The 21043-nt window shown below is 47.8% G+C and overlaps 3 protein-coding genes across 3 annotated transcripts; 2 read left to right on the forward strand and 1 right to left on the reverse strand.

Moving 5' to 3' along the window:
* The first annotated feature begins 310 nt into the window (after positions 1 to 310).
* Positions 311 to 6040, forward strand: LOC128724549 (phospholipid-transporting ATPase ABCA3-like). Its single transcript, XM_053818274.1, has 8 exons — positions 311 to 522; positions 626 to 827; positions 892 to 1173; positions 1307 to 1694; positions 1758 to 3198; positions 3256 to 3745; positions 3807 to 4656; positions 4734 to 6040. Exons 1-8 carry the CDS (start codon positions 311 to 313, stop codon positions 6038 to 6040), a joined length of 5172 nt encoding a protein of 1723 aa, XP_053674249.1.
* Positions 6041 to 6870: 830 nt separating this feature from the next.
* On the reverse strand, positions 6871 to 15709 carry LOC128724551 (mucin-5AC). The gene is made up of 9 exons (XM_053818275.1): positions 15704 to 15709; positions 15089 to 15516; positions 13307 to 15001; positions 12604 to 13240; positions 8057 to 12325; positions 7867 to 7999; positions 7616 to 7789; positions 7409 to 7531; positions 6871 to 7316 (listed from the first exon to the last, which is right to left on the reverse strand). Exons 1-9 carry the CDS (start codon positions 15707 to 15709, stop codon positions 7132 to 7134), a joined length of 7650 nt encoding a protein of 2549 aa, XP_053674250.1. The 3' UTR covers positions 6871 to 7131.
* Positions 15710 to 16887: 1178 nt separating this feature from the next.
* LOC128724552 (kinesin-like protein Klp61F) lies at positions 16888 to 20558 on the forward strand. The gene is made up of 6 exons (XM_053818276.1): positions 16888 to 16985; positions 17072 to 18548; positions 18622 to 18781; positions 18868 to 20114; positions 20188 to 20340; positions 20409 to 20558. The coding sequence occupies exons 1-6, from the start codon at positions 16888 to 16890 to the stop codon at positions 20556 to 20558; spliced, it is 3285 nt and encodes a 1094-aa protein (XP_053674251.1).
* Positions 20559 to 21043: the final 485 nt, after the last annotated feature.

Raw genomic sequence — 21043 nt, forward strand, 5'->3', positions numbered from 1 at the left:
CAGGGCAAGTTCTCCACTGTGGACCGGTTTGTACTTAAGGGACTTTTCTGTGTACTTGGCACCATAATTAGGTACTGCAGTGGAGAAACTAAAGAAAACAACAAAAAAAGCTCACACACACACACGGGGCAATGGGAGCCGAGTGACGCCATTCGAAATCGTTTAACCATTAACCGCGGCAATCTCTAGTGTGCCTTAAAGCAAACAACCGCTTACACTCTCAATCAGTGCCGGCTTTATGCGGCTGTGTTACGCAGAACATACCTCATCAAAATTCGAAAACTCAACCCGTCTACTCTCTCCAACAAACATGGCTACTACGAGCTGGCACAAATTGGTGCTGCTGTTGTGGAAAAATTGGATCATCCAGAAACGCCACTACGTGCAGACCACATTCGAAATCACCATCCCGGTGTTGGCCTGTTCGCTGCTCATACTGGTGCGCGGTCTCGTAACGCCTACAGTCTACAGCGAACCGACGACCTTCAACGGCCTCAATGTACAGAGTTTGGCCATGATACGGTAAATTAAACGGGGAACCAGCAAGGATCCAGGGAATATGAATCGCGAGGTTTCAACTGTTATTTTGTTTTCAACCCCCGTGCTTAACACCCCACAAAAAAAGAGAGATGGTCACCAACCATCCGATCAGCTTAAAAATTGCCTACTCACCGCGAAATGACGTGCTGGGGCGAATTGTTGGTATAGCTGCTCGTATGCTCGGTACCGATGTTCTGCACCAGGGATACAACGACAGCGGCATCATGTACAAGGAACTCGTGACGCATAATTACCTCGCCGGGTTGGAGTTCGATGACGAGCTTAAGGTAAGGGACACCTGCGGATGTAAAAAAAACCCAATTAGTACTGACCTCGATTGCTCTGTTGCAGAATATAACGAACCTTCCGGACAGGATCAATGTGGCCGTTCGGTTCCCGAGCGAAATGCGCACGACTCGGTTACCGGGGGCACAGTTTTGGGCCAACTGGCGCACGTTCTTGATCTTCCCACAATTTCAGGTGTATGGTGCGCGCAATGTGAACGATAGCGATGGTGGTTTTCCGGCGAACTATTACTCTGAAGGGTTCCTATCCGTTCAGAACGCACTCAGCCGTGCGGTGCTGCAAATGCGCACTGGTCGAAACGATTCCTTGCCGCATGTTGAGCTAAAGGTACGTGTAAAATTAGCAGAAATACTTGCAAAATTCCGTCAGGCTTTAGACTTACCAAGTAATCACGTGTTTTGTTTCACATGGTCATCAATTTCCACTAATTTTCTTACTTCCGTTTTTCTTTTATCGACAGCGCTTTCCATATCCGCCCTTTTACGACGATCCGCTCCTGCGGGGATTAGAAAATCTCTTTCCGTCAATCATCATGGTTGCTTTTTTCTATTCGTGTATCAATACCGTTAAGTTTATAACGCTGGAAAAAGAAATGCAGCTGAAGGAATCGATGAAGGTGATGGGCCTCGACGGGTGGATACACTGGGTGGCCTGGTTCATGCGCACTCTTACGCTTCTGACCATCTCCATCACACTGATCACGATCCTGCTGAGCTGCAATCTTACCACCAACACGAAAGTGGCCATTTTTCCGTTCTCCAACCGCTTTTTGATCTGGTTGTTTCTCTTCGTGTATGGCATAACGACGATCATGCTGTGCTTCATGATTAGTACCTTCTTTTCTAAAGGTAAGAATTCTGCGGACACTTCTTAGCTAAACATTTTCATCCTGTACTGATTATTTTTTGTAGCAAACATTGCTTCCGGTATCGCGGGAATCGTGTGGTTCTACTCACTCACGCCGTTCCAACTGACATTTGGAAATTACGACCGGATGTCGTTGGGCGCAAAGCTCGCTTCCAGCCTGTGGAGCAATACCGCAATGGGATACGGAGTGATGCTGTTTATGAAACACGAAGGAACATCAATTGGGTTGCAGTGGGATAACATCCTTGCTCCCGTCACCGTCGATGATCAACTGACGATGGGACACGTGTTCGCAATGTTGCTGGTCGATGCCGCGCTTTATCTCGCCATCGCACTGTACGTCGAACAGATAGCGCCCGGGCAGTTTGGTGTGCCCCGGAAATGGAATTTCATCTGCACTGCGAGCTTCTGGATGGAGGAGGTTTTCTCTTGTGCACCATCACACGCCTCGAGAACCGTTCTTACCGAGGAACCGATCGAAAGAGAAAGACTCAGACCAAGCGGCAAATACCAGGCAAACCGTGAGGAGGAACCCACCGATAAACCGGTCGGTATCAGCATGGTTGGACTCACGAAAGCGTACAATGGTCAATCCCTGTCCACTGCGGCGCTTAAAGGACTCACAGCTAACTTTTTCCGCGACCAAATAACGGTGCTGCTGGGCCACAACGGGGCAGGAAAGACAACCACGATGGGCATACTGACGGGGCTGTATCCACCGACGACCGGTTACGCGACCATCGAGGGCCACCAGATTGGCAGTAAGGCGGTAAACCAGCTACGCAATACTCTCGGGTTCTGTCCGCAGCACAACGTGCTGTTCAACGAGCTTACCGTGGCGGAACACATACGGTTCTTCGCCAAACTGAAAGGTATTCAGCAGGAGGACCACATCGAGGTGGAAATTGACCGGTATGTGCGCGCACTAGAACTCGACCCGAAACGACACGCGCAGTCACACACGTTGTCCGGGGGCATGAAGCGTAAGCTTTCGCTGGCCATCGCACTTTGCGGTGGATCGCAGGTCGTTTTCTGTGACGAACCAACATCCGGCATGGATCCGAGTGCTAGACGGATGGTGTGGGATTTGTTGCAGCAAGAAAAAAGCAACCGTACGATTGTGCTTTCCACGCACTTTATGGACGAAGCGGATGTGTTAGGTGATCGCATCGCGGTCCTATGCGATGGTGAACTGCGAGCAGTCGGGACACCATTCTTTCTGAAGAAACGCTTTGGGACCGGGTATCGGCTGGTGTGTGTGAAGAGACCGACTTGTCAGCCGGATGTTATTACGGAGCTATTGCGGCAGTACTTGCCGGATGTAGCGATCGAGTCGGATGTCGAAACGGAGTTATGCATTCGACTGCACGAGCATCATCGAGCTATGTTTCAGCCGGCATTGGAAGAACTAGAACGTAGCATCGAACGTTGTGGTATTTCCAGTTACGGCATTGCTTTTTCCACATTGGAGGAAGTCTTCATGCGGTGAGTTATAAGACACACGTTCTTATGCACGCCAATTTCATCCATATTTTTCCATAGTTTGGCAAACGAAGATACTGAAAAGGATGAGCTGCAGCCCAGCGTAAATGACGGATCGATGGAAATCCACAAGAAGCACCTGCAAAACGGAACACACGTTCGCTCAGATCCACCTCCAATAACGATAACCGAAACGTACGAACTGCTAACCGGTTGGCAGCTGATTCGCAGCCAAGTTCAAGCAATGTTCAGCAAGAAATGTCTAACCTTCATGCGCACGTGGAAGATATCGCTGCTGCAGGTGTTACTGCCAATGCTGTTCGTCCTGCTGGTTATTGCGATCGTTCGTTTCTTCCCGAACAACGTCGTCCTGCCGCCGCTAGAAATCACGATCAAAAGCTACGAGCGCACCAGTACAGTCGTGTCCGCAAATCCTCGAAACTCGTCGCTTGTGGCCGCCTATGAAAAGTCGATCGATAACGCCCCGGGAACCGGTTCACACAAGTTCATAGTGACGGAGCGAAATTTCACTGAATTTATCCTTGAAAAGGTAACGTGGAGGCGCTCCATGAAAGCTACATGCATTAATCATCCGTTCGTTCTCCCAACAGGCGGTGGAAAACATTCGCGTCGTGGATAATACCTTCATGATTGGAGCCACCTTCGATGAGACTAAACGGAATTTTACTGCCTGGTTCAACAACAAGGCCTACCACACGGCGCCACTTTCCCTTAGCGTGCTTTACAACGCACTTACGCGTACGGTTTGCTCAAACTGCAGCCTCACTGTGACGAACAAACCGCTTCCTTACAGCACACATGTTCGATTTTTGCGCACACAATCGGGAAGCAATCTAGGTTTCCAGCTTGCCTTCAACACTGGCTTTGCCATGGCCTTCGTTGGCGCGCTGTACATCCTGTATTACGTCCGCGAGCGAGCATCCGGCTCGAAACTGTTGCAATTCGTGAGCGGCGTCGATGCGGTCACGTTTTGGGGCGTATCCTTTTTGTGGGACTTTGCCGTGTATTGCGTGGCGATGGGTCTGTACATTGGAACGTTGGCCGGCTTTCGCGAGGAAGGTTGGTCCACGCCGGAGGAATTGGGACGCGTGGCGATTGTGTTCCTCTGCTTCGGGTTAGCCGTCATCCCGTTCACCTACGTCGGGGCGTACTGCTTTGACGTGCCGTCCACCGGTTTTATTAAAATGTTGATTTTTAACATCTTCACTGGAACGGTCATGTTCACGGCGGTGTTTTTGCTCAAGGTGAAGGACTTTGATCTTCGGCACGTGGCGGAAACGATGGAGTGGGTTTACATGGTTTTCCCGCTTTTTGCCCTTAGCCACAGCCTGAACAATATTAATGTGATGGAAACCACACGTCAAATTTGCGATGCGTACTGTGACGCGATGCCATTTTGTACGCCTCAATTGGCGTGCAAATTTGAAGAACTTTGCTGTGGTAAGTTAACTGTCTCTAGGAAGCTTTTATAACGTTCGAATACGGCAATACTAACGTCTCGCTTCTTTCACCGATAGATGTGGAAATATTTTCCTTTAACGCACGAGGAATAAACCGCAATTTGGCTTACCTGCTCGGTGTGGCCATACTCTCATTTACGGTGCTGCTTCTCAAAGAGTACCGTGTTCTTTCTGGAATAAAATTGCCGACGCAATTAAGCACCTGGTGGTCTAGCCGACACCGTAGAACAACGGCAACATGCGATCATCTAGCGAACTCTACCACCGTCAGGGAAGATACGGACATCAACGATGAACGCGACCGAGTAGAACAATTCTACGAGAGCCTGGAGCACCAGAAAACGTCAGGACGTGCCCTGCTAATGGTGCGGAATCTATCGAAAAGATACGGAAACGCAGCTCCACCAGCAGTCGATCGGCTTACATTTGCGGTCGGTGAGCGAGAATGTTTCGGATTACTCGGAGTTAACGGTGCCGGAAAAACGTCTACCTTCCGAATGTTAACTGGTGATCGTCGCATAACATCCGGAGACGCGTGGGTCACTAGCTACCATCTACGCACGCAGCTGCCTTCAGTGTACCGGAAGATCGGTTATTGTCCGCAGTTCGATGCCCTGCTCGAGGATCTCAGCGGTCGGGAAACGTTGCGTATTTTTGCTCGTTTACGGGGCATCCCCAGCCGGTCGATCGAATCACTGGTGGAAAGGTTGGCCGTGGATCTACACTTTAAGTGTCACTTGGACAAACGCATTCAAGCGTACAGCGGTGGAACTCGCCGGAAATTGAGTACTGCGCTCGCGCTGATCGGTGATCCGGCAGTGGTTTATCTAGACGAGCCCACCACCGGCATGGATCCAAGTGCGAAGCGCCATTTCTGGAACGTCATGTACCGCGTGCGAGCGGAGGGTCGAACCGCCCTCGTCCTTACTTCACACAGTATGGAGGAATGTGAAGCTCTCTGCACTCGCCTAGCAATTATGGTGAACGGCACGTTCCGGTGCCTCGGTTCGGTGCAGCACTTGAAGAACAAATTTTCACACGGATATTTCCTTACGATAAAACTGAAGCTAGCTGGCGATGGCTCGAAGGATGAATCTGAAAGGAGCAAGCAAACGATAAAATCATTCATGCAGGCGACATTTCCAGCCACCACCATTGTTGGTGGCGCTGTTCTGAAGGAAGAATATCAAAACTACCTCACCTATCACATCCAGGACACCGGGCGTCGTTGGTCGGAGATGTTTGGTACTCTCGAACGAGCACGGGAGCAGTTGCAACTCGAAGATTACGCACTTGGACAAACGACTCTCGAGCAGGTGTTTCTGGCTCTGACTGCCAATCAGCAAGCATGCAACGAACCGTAGGAACAGAATCTCAAAATTGCCGCAAGCCTTACACGAATCTGAATAATTTCACGCTCTAGTCTATCTCTCTTTCTTTCTACGATCGTCAACACCAGTTGTGGAAGGCAGCTGCGCATATGAAAACTGTGGTACAGGGACGGTCAACACGATTGTGATTCATAAATCTTAATTACCGCCTAGTATTTCCGTATTTTAACCGATGCAAATAAAAAAAATGTTAATTAAACGAAATTGTTAATGAGAAATACACTTTACGAGCGCAATTTTATGGAAATTTTCTTGTATTTGCTTCCGCATGTGGGGCATAATCCGTTTCTTTTCACAATCTGTGCTGCCGAGTGGCTCTGAATACTATTAAAATTTCTGAAAATTAGTTCTGGAGAGAATTACTTACAAGAAACTTGCTATTTTTTTACCAAAGATGCACGATGTCGAATCTTCTTCTTACACTCTTGCCTTTTCTTCCCACAAACGATTGCAGGATTCTACATCATTATTGGCGGTGGTGGAAAAAGAAGAGGGTTCTTATCTACATAAATTCTAATTCTCAATGAGTAATTTCATGCCATTTTCCTTAAGCTTATGATTTGAACGTTGGCATTTCCTTTTACAAACGCGAAACTGTATCCTTAATTACGTTAGATGTATACTATACAATCTTCTCACTCCAATTGCATGCTTTATCTAATGATGTGCTTAATTGCAACGTTAAACGTGTTGTTTAGTATTAGATTCACATTCTCGCGGCTTAAAACAAAAGATCCATAATCAACAACGAATAATCAAAAATTAAAAATAGTACCAAAACTATATGAGAAAAAGTTGAACCACAAAAACTTCTATCAAAACTAAAACAACAAATAAAATCATAGAAAATGTACAGATGCCCAATTGTTTGTTGGTGCGTGAAAACCTGGTTAAAAGAAGTACAAACAGACACTTGATATCAATCGGGAAAGGCTGCTTGTCCGACCTACGGATCTTAACACAACCGGTGGTATTACTACCCCCTCCCAATCACGAACGACTCTTCAATTATCTCTGCAAATAAAAAAGGATTAACAAAAGCAGAAGAACCACAATTTTGCGACCTAATTGTTGGCGCTGACGCTGTTCAGTTTGGCTTGTTTCTTATTTTCACGTTCTCGTCGCCGCAGCTTCTTCCGCCGACGATCGATACTAGCCAGTTCGGCTTTAATAGCGTTGTACGTTTTTCGAAGCTCCTGTATCTTTTTCTTGATTATCGCTATCCGTTGATTGTTGTTGAGAGAAGGATCTAAAAGCAAGACAAAGGAAAGTAGTTATGCTTATGCGAGTTCTTATTCTTACTTTTGGCGTTCTCTGAAGCCTTCCATTGATTTTTCTTACCCAAATTGACCAGGAAGTTGTACTGACATGGCCTTCCAGATTTGCTGCCAATAAATACCAGAGACGATGAAGATGATCGTTGTAATGCGGCGATGGTGTCCGAGTTATCTTCACTGTCAGTTGCTGCAGTAGTAACAACAATATTATTATTATTACAATTAAAAGCGATCAAAGATCTATAACTAATTTTTTTTCCAATTCACACACCATTGCTTGTATTTATCCCCCGCTGGTTGCGACCGTAGCTGCCGCTGGAACCATTATTTGCACTTCCATAGCCACCTTGGTTGATATTCGTCGTCCGTCTGCGCTTAAGTGTTGGCTCTTCACTGGGCTTTCGTTGCCGACGTTTCTTAACCGGAGACGATTCTTGATCATGTGCTAAAATTAGCAACAATGAAAAATAAAAAAATGAATGTGAAAATTGGAAAGAGGCGAATCAATATCCATGCACTTACTCTCATCTTGACTAACTGAATCCCTCGGAGAGCTGTTGGGCGTATCGACAGCAGACTCTCCTCCACCACCGCTGGGGCCTATTTTACCTCGCAAAATCTGTTGATGTTGCTGCTGCTGTTGCGGTGCTTGCTGCTGGTGTTGTAGTTGCTGCTGCGGTTGTTGCTGTTGATGCTGCGATTGTTGCTGAACTATAGTGGAATTAAACGAGCCACCAATTCCTGCTGAAGCTCCACCTGCAGTTTGCGCGTTTTGACTACTGCTGCTAATCGTTGTATTGCCTCCTATCGTTATCGTCATAACAGGCGGCTCCAGATCCATCGGCACTGGCTTCAGATCGGTCGCGGTTTGTACTGTTTGTGGTTGTAGGAAGGAAGAGGAGGACGACGACGACGTCGATATTGCAAGCGGTGGTTCAGCGTATACCTTCCGCCCCACCGTAGAAGGCGGTAAACGATCGTGATCTTTCGGTGCTGGAGATCCGGGAATTGTTTCCTCGCACAACAACAATGAGAGCGATTCATTGTTTGGTGCCTGCTGCGGTTGAGATTGGGGATGCTGAACCGCCGGCAATTGCGTTTTATCTTCGCCCAAACTTTGCCCTTGTTGAGAGAGCGATGGTGTTACTGTGACAACCGATTCGCTTGGTCCTGTGGATGTTATAACGGACGCCGACGTGGATACTTTACTTTCGGAGTGCTGCACAGGCAATGGGACGTCCTTCCGACTTTCAGCTCCAGTGCCCTCTCGTTGCTGCTGTTCATGCACTTTAAGCATCAAGTAATCCTCTGAGCTCATTCCACGGCTTGCGGTGTTCATCTGTATGATCGTTTCTAGTAGGCTCTGCTTTGCTCCAACTGAAGTTTTCTTTTCGCCTACGCTCGTCACCGCCGTAGAACCTGCCATGACAGGTTTCACTATTTCGTCCTTGACTTGCACGGAAGACAACGCCGGATGTTCGATGGTTGCTGACCTTTCATGCTTCAAGACTAGCTTTTCTTTGCCCGCGACAGCCGCCACGGCCGCGGCCGAAGCAGCCGAAGCCATTTCGTGCGTTATCGATGGAACATTTGTGCGTGGTTTTTCCTCAAAGAGTTCTTTTTTGGCTGAGGTCACCGACGGTGGAACGGGCTGTTTGCTGTCGTAGTGTACAATCACTGCCGTTGTGCCTGGCGAGTTCATAACCAATGCTGCTGTCGGAGTATGTGCCGTTGGTGCTCCGATACCGGTGGAAACAGGCTCACCGCTGCCTTGGGATTCGGCATCCTCGATTATCAATCGATGTTCCGAATCGTTGCTATCCGTGGATTCATCGTCATGTATAAACCTTGGATCCGGATCCAGCTTGCGTATCGACTCGGTCAGATCATTGCTGCGAGATGTAGGAATTTGTTCGAGCAAATGCAGCTTATGGGCTCCGGAATTTTGAGAGGCTGGAGTTAGCGCACCTTGCGAAGACTGTTGAAGGACCGTTGGAATGTTCGTCTTCGAATCAACACCGATCGGAGACGATTTTGTTACGGGCGTAAAGGACTCGTCAGCTTCCTTCTTGATGCCTAGACTGGCCGTAATTACATGTTCCGAGCTCTTGCTTAAATGTGTCTCGTTTGCCACCTGGCCCGTCGCCTTCGCTGGTAGCGCTCCCGTGATCGATGTGGAATAAGACACAGTGCTAGTATTGCTGCTCATTAAATCCGACTTTGTCATCGTATGAGCTAACGACATTGCAGTAACGGAAGACATCGTGTTGCCCGATTCCAAGCCAGCACCCACTGAAGACGATGATGCGGAACTTGTGATTGCAGGTGGCTTATTTGTATGATGCATGGAGCTCGGCATGTACTTTGGAAAGTCTGGTTTTTCCGATTTAATTACTTGCTGTTGGTTTTGTTGTTGCTGCTGTTGACTCAATGCTTTCAACACCTTGTCCGCGATTGATGGCGGTTTCTTCACGTTTGGTGTTTCGAACTCAAAATTCATATCGTTGAAGTACTTTTTACAGTTTTCCAGCGTTGGTTCTTCTTTCGCGTTATCATCACCTGCCTTCGCTAAAAGGACGGAAGTGGATGGCCCCTTTCCGTATGGATAGAGGACCGACGAAATTGACCGATCGTTGACCGAGCTGCCGACGTTCGATGTTACCGATATAACCGGCGTAAAAATACCTGGCGTTGTGGTTACCGTCGCTGGCGGAGGCGTCGGCTTTGTTTCGCTTTCTTCTGAACCTTTTAGAGTTTCCTCCTTTATTCCCGGTTGGCCTGGCGTTACCAAGTTAAAGCTTGGGGACTTCCGCAACACGTCGAACGTTGAATCATGCTTTATGGGCGTTTGCACAAAGCCTGTCGACATCGCAGAGATCGATGAAGACACCGTAGCTGCCGCTGAAACGTTCACCTTCTGCGAAGATTTCTCCTTCAATGATTCACTAGCGGCTGACGATCGGAGTCCTGAAGATTCTGCACCTGTTACTGGTTCACCTCCGACCGAACTCTTTTGCTCCTTCTGCTGATCTTCTTTTTCCTTTTGATCGCGCCGTACCAGACCTCCTACTTTCGGTGACTTTGTCTCCGTTGCCACCGGTTCGGTTTTGATCGGGGATGGTTTTTTCGCACGCTTTGCTGCACTGTAGAGTCCGGTTCCTATACCAATGTCTAGCGGATCGGAGGACGTCATTTGTGTCTTTCTTTGCAATGATTTCTTGCGCTTCTCCTCACCAAGAAGCCCACCGCCGGTGGAAGATCCAGAGGATACCGAAGTGAGGGACATTGAGCTAACCACTTCGGCAGGAGGCACATCCGAAACGAGCTTGCGAGGGCCACTTACGGATGTGCTAGTTGAGCTACCAGTACCGTTACCGCTTATAGTACCGCTTGGGGTTTGCTCATCGTACTCATCTTCGAATTCATACACGTCGGAAATCTTTTCATCCATCCGGTTGGCGGTCGACTCAAATATAGATTTGATTGACAACGCCTCTTTGCTAAGGAGTTTATTCTGCGCCGGGGTTAGTGTCGAGGAAGAAAAGTGCTTCTTTTCTCCTAACGGTCCAGAACCTCCATGTTTTAAGGAGGATGCCGAAGATACAGGTACGGTCGCTGTTGTTGGCGCCGTAGTGCCACCATGCACCGATAAAGACCCTGTTGTCGTGGAGAATGCTGACATTCCCTCTCTGCCAAGAGTAGGTTTCTTGTCCGTTCCCGAAATCGTTGAGCCGACCCCAGCGAATTGGGCCAATGATTGTTTCTTCTCAGATCGCAACATTCCAAAACTAGTGTGAGAGGGTCCCGACGAGGCCAAGTTCTGCAAGCCTTTGCTAGAGGAACTGTTATCATCTGATGAGACAGCGGGCACTATTGGTTGCATCGAGGCAGCAGATTTTAAAATTCTATTACTAGCTCCGGTAGCAGCTGTAACGCTCTGCACTGTGGATTCATCCTTGTTTCCTCCTGTCCCCGACGGGGATGTGCCAGTTCCTACTTTTGTGCCTGTTGCTGTCGCGGGTGTCGTTCGATTTCCTGCTCCTAGAGGCGATGTCATATTAGTGCCAGACGAGACTTTTTCCTCCAATATACCTCCTTTCGCTCTTGTAGATAATGCGGACGATGGCCCGATTTGTGGACTTGTCGCCAAAGCAGGAGACAAGTGTTGAAGATGTTTTTGTTGCGTTTCTGAATCTTTGTGTGATGCTACTACGATCTGCGGTTTTACTTCGCTGTCCGACGGGCCGTCTCTCAAAGAAGAGAAGGCCATCTTTTCGGCATTGGCGATGATTGTAGCCGCTGTTCCGTACGTCTTGATCGGTGGTTTTCCTGCCAACGATGCCAGGCTAGTAGACATTTTGTCCGCCATCGACGGATCTATGGTTTCCTTTTTAACGCTGACCGCACATTTTTCGAGTGACGCCTTCATGTCTGCTGCCTTGTTGACCACGGTAATGAGCGGTTCGGTTGAAGATGAATCATCCCGCTCGACGCTGGGGGCAGGCGAATCGGAAGTCTTTGGACTTAATACGTTCGTATTGGCCAACGGTGTCTCGGCCGTATCCGAATCGACCATTGTCGTGATCGGCGAGCTGGAAAATGCTTTGTTAGACGACTGGGATGAATCTTCCTCGCTGAGTGTTTCCGATTCCGACGACTTTTCCACTTCGTCATCTTCTTCGGTTACAGTGGATTCTTCTTCTTTCACTGCTACTGGAATGGCTATCTCCTTCTTCACAGTTACCAGCGTACTGGTGTTCGTAGAGTTCGATTCGGCTGTATCCGTGGACGCTGACAGGACATTCCGCTCGCACGCTGGTTCCTGCTTCGGAATGAGATGCTTAGGTACATCTGTCGTGGAAGATCGTGGACCGGACGATCCTTCACATGCTACTGCAGTTGTAGTAGTTGTTGTGGTCGTGTCAGAAGCTGGAGAGCCGGGTGATTTTAAATCCTTGAAGCCCTTCAGTTCAGAACGAATCTAAAACAAAGGATTGATATGGTGGATGGGATCGGGCAAATACGCATATTCGTTTGATTAGAAAGGATATAACACAAATAGATGAGATGAAATAAAAAAAAAACAATGCAATAAAAGGAAGCAGTACCCAATGTGTCGATGAAATGAAGCAAACCCGCGAATCGCGTGGATACGAAAGGAGCAGAAAGGGAACGAGAAAGAAACAGAGAAGAATGGCCCTCGGTTAGTAAAGATCTAGATCGAATGGTTAAATACAGCGCAGTTGGTTGGGAAATTACTTGATTGAGATCATAGTCACGACCACCACCCTTGGTTGCTCCGTTGGAAAACTCGTCCGATATGGCCGCGGCATCGGACGAAGAACCGGCCTCGGCAGTTGTACTTACTTTCGTGCTGGTGGACAGAATCGAGATCGACGAGTTGGACGAGGTAGTCGACGAGGTGCTGTTGGTAGTGCACTTTTTCATCATCGGCTCGTCCGAGTCGGTATCGCTCGTGTTATCCGGATCGGTCGGGACGGAGAGCGACGAGGAAATGTCAGTATTGTTAGACGTGCGCCTTCCAGCGGCGGCGGACAGCGACGCACCGGAAACGGCGGATGATCCACCACGTGTTATTGGGCGCCGATTGGACGGCGTTGCCGGGGATTTGTTACGCCCGACGTTGGGAGTGGTGGAGCGAGGTGTCGAATTGCCACCTGGCCCACCGCTCTGATCGCCCTTTGAATTACCGCGGCTACGTTTGCCAATTTTGGGTGTTTTATCACCACCAGGCGTTAGTCCGCCGGCATTGGAAGATGATCTACTGGTGGCGGATCCTCCGCCAGCCGGTGGATTGTTGGATGATTTGCCTTTCTTAGTTTTGCTGTTGGTCAAATTCTCCGCTATGCGCTCTTTACGGACCCACTCATCGTACCTGCGAATATATTAACCACATCGTTAGCGTTGTTCGAGTTATAAAATAGCTCATAGAAGCCCTTACCTCGTATTCCAACCGGTGTAGTGCACCAAGTAAATTGGACTTCCTTCCTGTTTGGCGATCTCGATCACCTTTGCCTCGTACGTTACTTTCTGCTCGTCGTAGTACACTTTTAGCTTATCCCCTACCTCGATGGGAAAATCAGGTACCGATCCTGTAGCAACTCCTCGAGCAGGGCTAATGTTCCTGCTACTGCCACTTTGGGTCCCCCCTGAGCCCGGACCTGTCCCATTGCCACCACCAGAACCACTGTTCACGCTGTTAACACTTGCACTGCCACTTCCAGGAGGACCTCCGTCTTCCTTCTTGCTGACCGTGGCTTGCTTCTCTTGTTTAGTCGTACTACTGCCCCCACCTCCACTGCTACTAGCGGAACCGGCAGTACTTTCGCGATCGTCTTTCTTTGAATCTACTGAATCGGCATCTTTGCGCTTGCGACCCCGCTTTTCCACCGTTTCCACGGGTTTCACCACTTTGGGAGTAAACTTTTCCTTTTTAGCTACCGTTGGTTCCTCTTTTTTGCTGGCCGTTCCACTACTATCTCCCGACGCTTTGCTACTTGCCACCGAAGACTTTTCCTTCTCACGTTCCTTCTCCTTCTCCTCGAATTTATCCACCAGCGCTTTAACCTTCCCCCCACCGGCTTTCCGTTTGGTGGCGCTTGGCCGCAATACCGCACTTTCCGCCGCACTCGATTCACTCGTGTTGCCTGACTCCTCCACGGCCGAGTTTGATGTTTCCGCAACTGTGACGGCCACTGCAGCCGATACCGCGACCACGGAAGACGACGAGCTGTTTGCTTTGGATGATGAGTCTGCTGCCAGAGCCGCCACTGCCTTTTCCTTTGCCGTTTGCTGCTTCTCTTTCTCCGTTAGCTTCGGGGATTGCACCGAGCTAGCACGGACCAAGCTACGGCCCTTCGAGCGACTCGTCTTAGGATGGGGCACCATCGTACATCCGAGCTTTCGGTTGAACTCCTCGAACGAAAACAGAAACTTCTTGTATGCCTGCTTAACGAGGTTGGTTATGCTGGCGGTAGCCGGTGAAAAGCCTAACCGTAGCGCAATCTGCTTCCATTGATTCTGAGTGGTGACGCGATTGTACCCGTGCAATTTTTGCACCGCCCGGAACAACCGGTACAGATCCACGTCGCGGTTCGTGATCGACGGAGCCTTGTTAAGCGGCGTGCCACGGTCATCCATGAATTTGTAGAGTTGCGCCACGAAATGATCCTTCTCCTCGGTGGGTTCGTCATCGGAGCTGTCTGTTTCCAGCTCCTGATCCGAATCGCTGCAGCTTCCGGACATTCCAAACAGTGCCTCGCGATCCCAGTGCGGCGGAAGTACATCGTTGTCCATGTATTCGATCGCGGCGGAAACAGCGGCCGCTTCCGACTTATTTACGCTGTCGCGCGTGAATTCGGTGGCTTCCTTTTTCGGCACAGTGTAGTACCGACCGTCTTTGAACGAACGCACCAAATATTCGTCTTTCACGCGGATGCGTACCGTGTCCTGAGCGGTTGGTGCGACCACCAGCCCCGGGAACCAGTTTTCCTTCGGGTTTTTCTTCTTGTTATCGCTGGTCTCGACGCAAACCACCTTGCCGATGTTTTCCTCCTTGTCGCTTGCGTTCGAGCGAGAATGGGTTGTCGGTTCATCTTCCTCGTCCGAGCTTTCATCGGGCAGCAGGTGACGGGATCTGTAAATGAAACGCGATGCAGAGGGATGTTGAGCGATTAGTGCTCGAATCATGTTGATTGGGGAAAATGCTTTCAATCAGTCTTACCTACGACCCCTTCGTCCTCCGATGACCGGATTGCCAAAATGCTCCGGATGTGTCAAGGGAAGCTGATCCAGCGTTTCGCTTTCGTTAAAGTGTCGGCCGCTCTTCAGACACAGCGCACTTCTCCGGAGGGTCGTTATGTCCCCATCATCGAACACGACCGTGTACTGCGAGCAGTCCTGGATCTTCGTAAGTGTCGCCTCAACGTACTCTTTCCTTTCGGGGTGTTTCACCTCGACCGTTGCACCCACTCGCAGCGCACCTTTGATCTGGTCGTCCGAGACGACACCGGACCCTAGGCCTTGCTGTTTGTACGCGACCTTGCATTTGATGTTGCGCACCACCTTGCGTACCTTGGCCTCGCAGAACGCCCCCTTATATTTGGCGCTAACCTCCGTTCCAACTGTTAAATAAGGGGGGTCGTCCACTTGCTGCTCGGAAAACATAGGAAGATGGAAGAGAAAATAAATGTACCACCGGAAGAGATACGGCCACTTTTGATGTGTTACTTGCAACACATCATTACGAGCGTGTGTTTGTGCGTATTTGTGCATGTGTCACCGCTCCGATGTAGGAGGTAGGAAGATCACTTTCACGGCCCCTGACAAACCAGCTTACCTGCATCTTTTGGAGGAAATAGCGCTCGAAACTCAAATTATCGCTGACAATCGCCACTTTTACTTGTTGGCTTATAAGCTGGCAAGGTGCATAGTATTCTCCTTCCTTTCCTCTATTTTGGCCGCTCCAAACACGGTTGGGTTGAGCGTGCCTTTGCCAGAGTCGGTGAGATGAAGCGTAGTTACGCGTGCTGTTGTTTAGACTCCTGTCGGCTCGATTCACGACAATTTATCGAACGGACGGCCGCACTTTCGTTTTTCACCTCACCATGATCGACACCGCTAACCGTGTAGACAAGCTCACAACGCGTTTCGCGTAGCTTCACAACAGGATCCTTCGCCCAGAAATTTGGCTCTTTTTTCTACCGTCCCATTGACAGACAGCTCACTAGCGCGTATGCAGAAGATATGCGCGCCCGTCGGTCCACGAAGGGCGATGGTTACGGTGAGCGGGGTAGTGCGTCGCTGTCACGTAAGCGCGCAAATCAGCTTGAATTGCATCGTATCCGTAAGCGAAAACGGGAAACACTAATGGAAATAGGCCACCACGGACTGTATTCGACTGAGCTGTTCTCTTTCTTTCTCCCCTCGCATTGAACATGCAAACACTACGTCCTCTTCTTGGCACTTCATTTGCTTTCTCTTTTTCGCACTGTATGTCAGTTTCTGGATTCGACCACGACCGACCATTCGAGTAGTTCAAATTCGAATAGTCAGTGCATTTGTGGATAAACAAAACCTTTTTATGACCGCTAAAATGTTACAAAAACACATCAAAAATCGTATAAATATTTTGTTTAAAGGAATTGCTTGTACCATTTTAAAATTGTTGGGCTTGTTTAAATAAAATTCAAAACATTATGATTTGAAAATGACAACAAAAAAGTCGCGCACTCGGTGCTACCAACTGCAAAAAGTAATGACAATCATACGAAGCGGCTCTGTTTGAATGAAAGTCAAACTGTTAGCTTGGTGCAGTTCGCAAACGGTCAAATCGCTCCTCCCTGGCAGGGATTTTGTGTTCGTTTGTGTATCGAAATTGTGCAACAATCCTCTTCAAACGACATACCACTGCTTGTTCTCACTCAATACAGCTATTTATTGATAGCAGGTGCGTTGTTATTAGTACGCCCAACTAAATTTGTGCTGCATGCGTGCTTGTTTTGTTGTATAAAAACCGCCACCATGGACGCCAGCAACGGGCAATCGGAACGAAATCAATCTAACAACAATAATAAACCAGCAAAATCCAACCAAAATGTGCAGGTTTATGTGCGCGTTCGGTAAGTATGCTGTGAGCAACAAATACACTGTCCTGGTGTACTGACCGGTAACCCTTGCTTTTCTATCCGCGGTTTACACATGCTAGCCCAACGAACAACAGAGAGAAACTGATTCGCTCACTGGAAGTTGTAGAGGTGGTATCGAACCGAGAATTACAGCTTAAATCAAATTACGCCGATTCGCGAACGTCAAAAAAATTCACTTTCGATCGAGCTTTCGCTCCAAACTCAAAACAACATGAAGTGTACCACGCAGTGGTGGCTCCCTATATCGAGGAGGTGTTGTCCGGTTTCAACTGCACAGTATTCGCTTATGGGCAGACCGGAACCGGTAAAACATTCACCATGGTAGGTGAGGAAGAGCCCGAGTTGAGCGCGGCCTGGGAAGACGACACCCAAACGGGTATTATTCCACGGGCAGTTAATCACCTGTTCGATGAGCTACGAATGACGGAATTGGAATTCTCTATGCGTATATCTTATCTGGAATTGTACAACGAGGAGCTGTGCGATCTTCTGTCGACTGACGATACAGTTAAGATACGCATATTCGATGATGTCCAGAAAAAAGGATCCGTTATCGTACAAGGATTAGAGGAAATTCCAGTGCACAGCAAGGACGATGTGTACAAGCTGCTGGCCAAAGGCCAAGAACGACGTAAAACAGCTTCGACCCTAATGAATGCTCAATCTTCCCGATCGCACACAATTTTCTCCATCATAATACACATCAAAGAGAATGGCATCGATGGTGAGGAAATGCTCAAAATTGGAAAGCTCAATTTGGTTGATCTTGCCGGTAGCGAAAATATTTCAAAAGCTGGCAACGAAAAAGGCATCAGAACCCGCGAAACGGTCAATATCAATCAATCGTTGCTTACGCTTGGTCGGGTAATTACGGCACTGGTTGAGAAAACGCCTCATATTCCGTACCGTGAGTCGAAGCTCACGCGCCTGTTGCAAGAATCGCTAGGAGGGCGAACGAAAACGTCTATTATCGCCACTGTGTCACCGGGGAACAAAGATTTTGAGGAGACCCTTAGCACACTCGAGTATGCACACCGGGCGAAGAACATCCAGAACAAACCGGAAGCGAATCAGAAACTTTCCAAGAAAACAGTCATAAAAGAGTATACGGAAGAGATCGATCGGTTGAAGCGGGACCTGATGGCTGCCCGTGATAAGAACGGCATCTATTTGGCGGAAGAAACGTACAACGAGATGGTTTACAAATCCGAATCCGCCACCAAGGAACTCAACGACAAGTCTGCTCTTATCAAGGCATTAAAAGACGACCTAGCGAAAAAGGAAACAATTTTTAAGGAGGTGTACAGCAGCCTAACCGAACGAGAGGAAGAACTGCGACGCACCACAGAAGATCTGGGACACACACGAATGGAGCTCTCCAACACAAAAAGGAATCTTTCGCAAACAAAACGAAAATACGTCGAGAAGAAGGTCATCCTCGATCATCATCGCAAAACTGAACAAACACTCACCGGACAGGCAAAAGAGTTGATAAACGTTGTGGAAATGGTAACCGAAGACACGCACGGTTTGCATGTAAGTTTAAAAAAAATTCTCCCATGTTTCGAAATTAATTTTAATCTTGTGCGATTCTTTATTTTTCTCTTAGGACACTGTTGATCGTCGTAAGGAAATCGATAGCAAAAACAAAAGTGCATCGGAACAGTTCATCGATCGCGTGAGGCTTCAAATTTACACGATCCAGGACGACGTTGGCAAATTAGCTACAGAATGTAACCTGTTGACTGCTGACATGAACTTAGGGTGGAGTAAGTGCTGCATCACTTCTATTCGAATCTCCAACGTTTCACATCGAATGCATGCTATGAAATGTTATGTTTTTTTTTATATTTAGAAAGCTGTAATGAGCAAGAAGAAAAGACACATCTCGAGACAAAGGGCTATTTGTCGACGTTGGAAACGGTGTGCTATAGTTTACTTCAACAGAAAACAACTCTCGTCGAAGGTTTCAAAGTAGCGATGGGTGGTAAATTGGATGAACAATACGGGGACGCTATCCGGTATCTCGAAGAAGTGGATAAGTCCCGTGGGGCGCTGATGCAATCGTTCTCAGCTGCGCTGGAAAAAGCCAAAAATGGCATACGCGGTGTGATAGATTGCCAATTAGAGGAAACACGGAAGCAGTTTGATCGAATGATAACACATGGTCGCGCTTACGACACGAAGTGTATAGAATTTTGTAACACATTCTCTGAGCGTCTGTCTGAGTTGGAAGCAATAGCAACGGCTTTCGAGAGAAATCACAAACGCTTGGAAGAATACGCTGCTCATTCGAAAGAAGAGTATCGAAAAGAGACAGAAGCGCTTAAGGAATATGAGCAGAACGTGAAAACGTTCCTCGAGCGAATGGCCACTTCCAAGCAGAGGCAAATGAAACTTTCCGATATCGTTTCTGACGTTTCTAATGAGCTGAACAATCAGGGTAAGGTAGCATCGGACCAGTTATTCGGTCTTCGTGAATCCATCGAGCAGAAGAAAGTCATTGCTCAAGAATCAAGCTCTGAAAGAGATCGTCACGTTGACGAGTGCGCTTTATTGTCGCAGCAGCACAATCTGAAAGCAACGGAAGAGCTAGACAGTGTGAACCTTGTGGCAGTGGAGGTTTGTAACCAACAATTGGGCAGCACAATCCAAGAAGAACACGTCCGATTGTGCAATGCTCAAAAAGATATTCACTACAGTATCGAAGAGTTTACAAGCAATTTCGAAGCACAAAACGTACACTTCAAGCAATCGCAAGAAAAAAGCGTCAAACTTGTGGTTGAAAGTTTAGACGCCCAGCAAACCACACGGGAGCAGTTCTGTACCGCTAATCGCGACTATATTCAACGCATTCGTCAAACTGTTGAATCCTATGAGCGAAGGGCAAAGGATAATCAGTTGGTCGAGCTGCAGGGCGAATTCGAGCGTTTCCATGAAAAAGATTTGACATTCTATCAATCGACGGGAAAAACACCGATCCGGAAAAAGGTGCAATACCCCAGAGATATTGCTATGACCTCACCAGATGATCGTATTGTACGACGGTTTTGGCGTGAAAAGGGCATTCACGATATTGATCTTTCCATGACGATATGCGAGGTAAAGTTAAAGCGAAAGGATCTGAACTAAAAGGATCAAGCAGCTAATAACCGATAATGATTCAATCTTTCAGGACATCGAAGAGATAAACCCCATCGAACGTTGCCACAACAGAGATCCAGAAATTCGTAACTCAACACCACTCTTTCAAAGATCTAACATCATGAACATGGATCAAGATCGGCAACATTTGAAGGACCTGCAGATATCAAACATCGGTCCTAAAGTAAGTTAGATTGCACTCATGCAAATGGAGGGTGTTACTTACCGACTATGCATTTTTATTGATTTCAGATTCACTCTGTGCAACTGTTAGATGACAGTGTGGAAGAGAACAAAGAAAATCAAGAACTCGACCGGAGGGATATTCATCACAAACAGGAAGCTGGTGTGAAAGAAACATCCCAGAATGGTCATACCGCGTTTATAATTATGTCCCCATAGGCTTCCTTTCAAGTTAGACGGTGTTTTTTTTGCACTTTGCACAACCACTCTTTTGACTTTGATTCCCATCAATTGTATAAGCGCCTAGATCCACGCATTTACGAATCCACTAGGCTGATACCAACGATGATTCCTTATACACTAAAGCAAGAGTGTCACATCGTTCCTTTCTGCGTTGTTTTGCTTGTAACCCGAACGTGTAACGTAGGACACTAGCCTTGAAAACCATTCTATCCTTCCAATCGAATCGCGATTGCGTACATGAATGCGAGATAGCGCTTATTCGATTATTGGCACCGAAGTGATAGATCATCAATAGTTTTTAACTAATGCATGCCATTGAAATGATGCAAGTACGAAACACAACATAAGCTTGAAAATGGGCAATTTTGCTACAAAAACGACGTAAAAGTCTTCTGAATACATATAAGGTTTTATCAATTGTATCTTATCTGTATTTTATCTTCAATCCCTTGATCACATAA

This window comes from Anopheles nili, chromosome 3 (genome assembly GCF_943737925.1).
Source record: "Anopheles nili chromosome 3, idAnoNiliSN_F5_01, whole genome shotgun sequence".
Lineage (NCBI taxonomy): Eukaryota > Metazoa > Arthropoda > Insecta > Diptera > Culicidae > Anopheles > Anopheles nili.

Coding starts and splice junctions, on each gene's coding strand:
- LOC128724549 (XM_053818274.1), top strand. CDS start 311: ATGGCTACTACGAGCTGGCACAAATTGGTGCTGCTGTTGTGGAAAAAT. Junction 3,199..3,255: donor TTGGAGGAAGTCTTCATGCG/GTGAGTTATAAG, acceptor ATTTTTCCATAG/TTTGGCAAACGAAGATACTG. Junction 3,746..3,806: donor CTGAATTTATCCTTGAAAAG/GTAACGTGGAGG, acceptor TTCTCCCAACAG/GCGGTGGAAAACATTCGCGT.
- LOC128724551 (XM_053818275.1), bottom strand. Junction 12,326..12,603: donor GTGACTATGATCTCAATCAA/GTAATTTCCCAA, acceptor CCTTTGTTTTAG/ATTCGTTCTGAACTGAAGGG. Junction 7,317..7,408: donor CAACTTCCTGGTCAATTTGG/GTAAGAAAAATC, acceptor TCTTGCTTTTAG/ATCCTTCTCTCAACAACAAT.
- LOC128724552 (XM_053818276.1), top strand. CDS start 16,888: ATGGACGCCAGCAACGGGCAATCGGAACGAAATCAATCTAACAACAAT. Junction 16,986..17,071: donor CAGGTTTATGTGCGCGTTCG/GTAAGTATGCTG, acceptor TACACATGCTAG/CCCAACGAACAACAGAGAGA. Junction 18,549..18,621: donor AAGACACGCACGGTTTGCAT/GTAAGTTTAAAA, acceptor TTTTTCTCTTAG/GACACTGTTGATCGTCGTAA.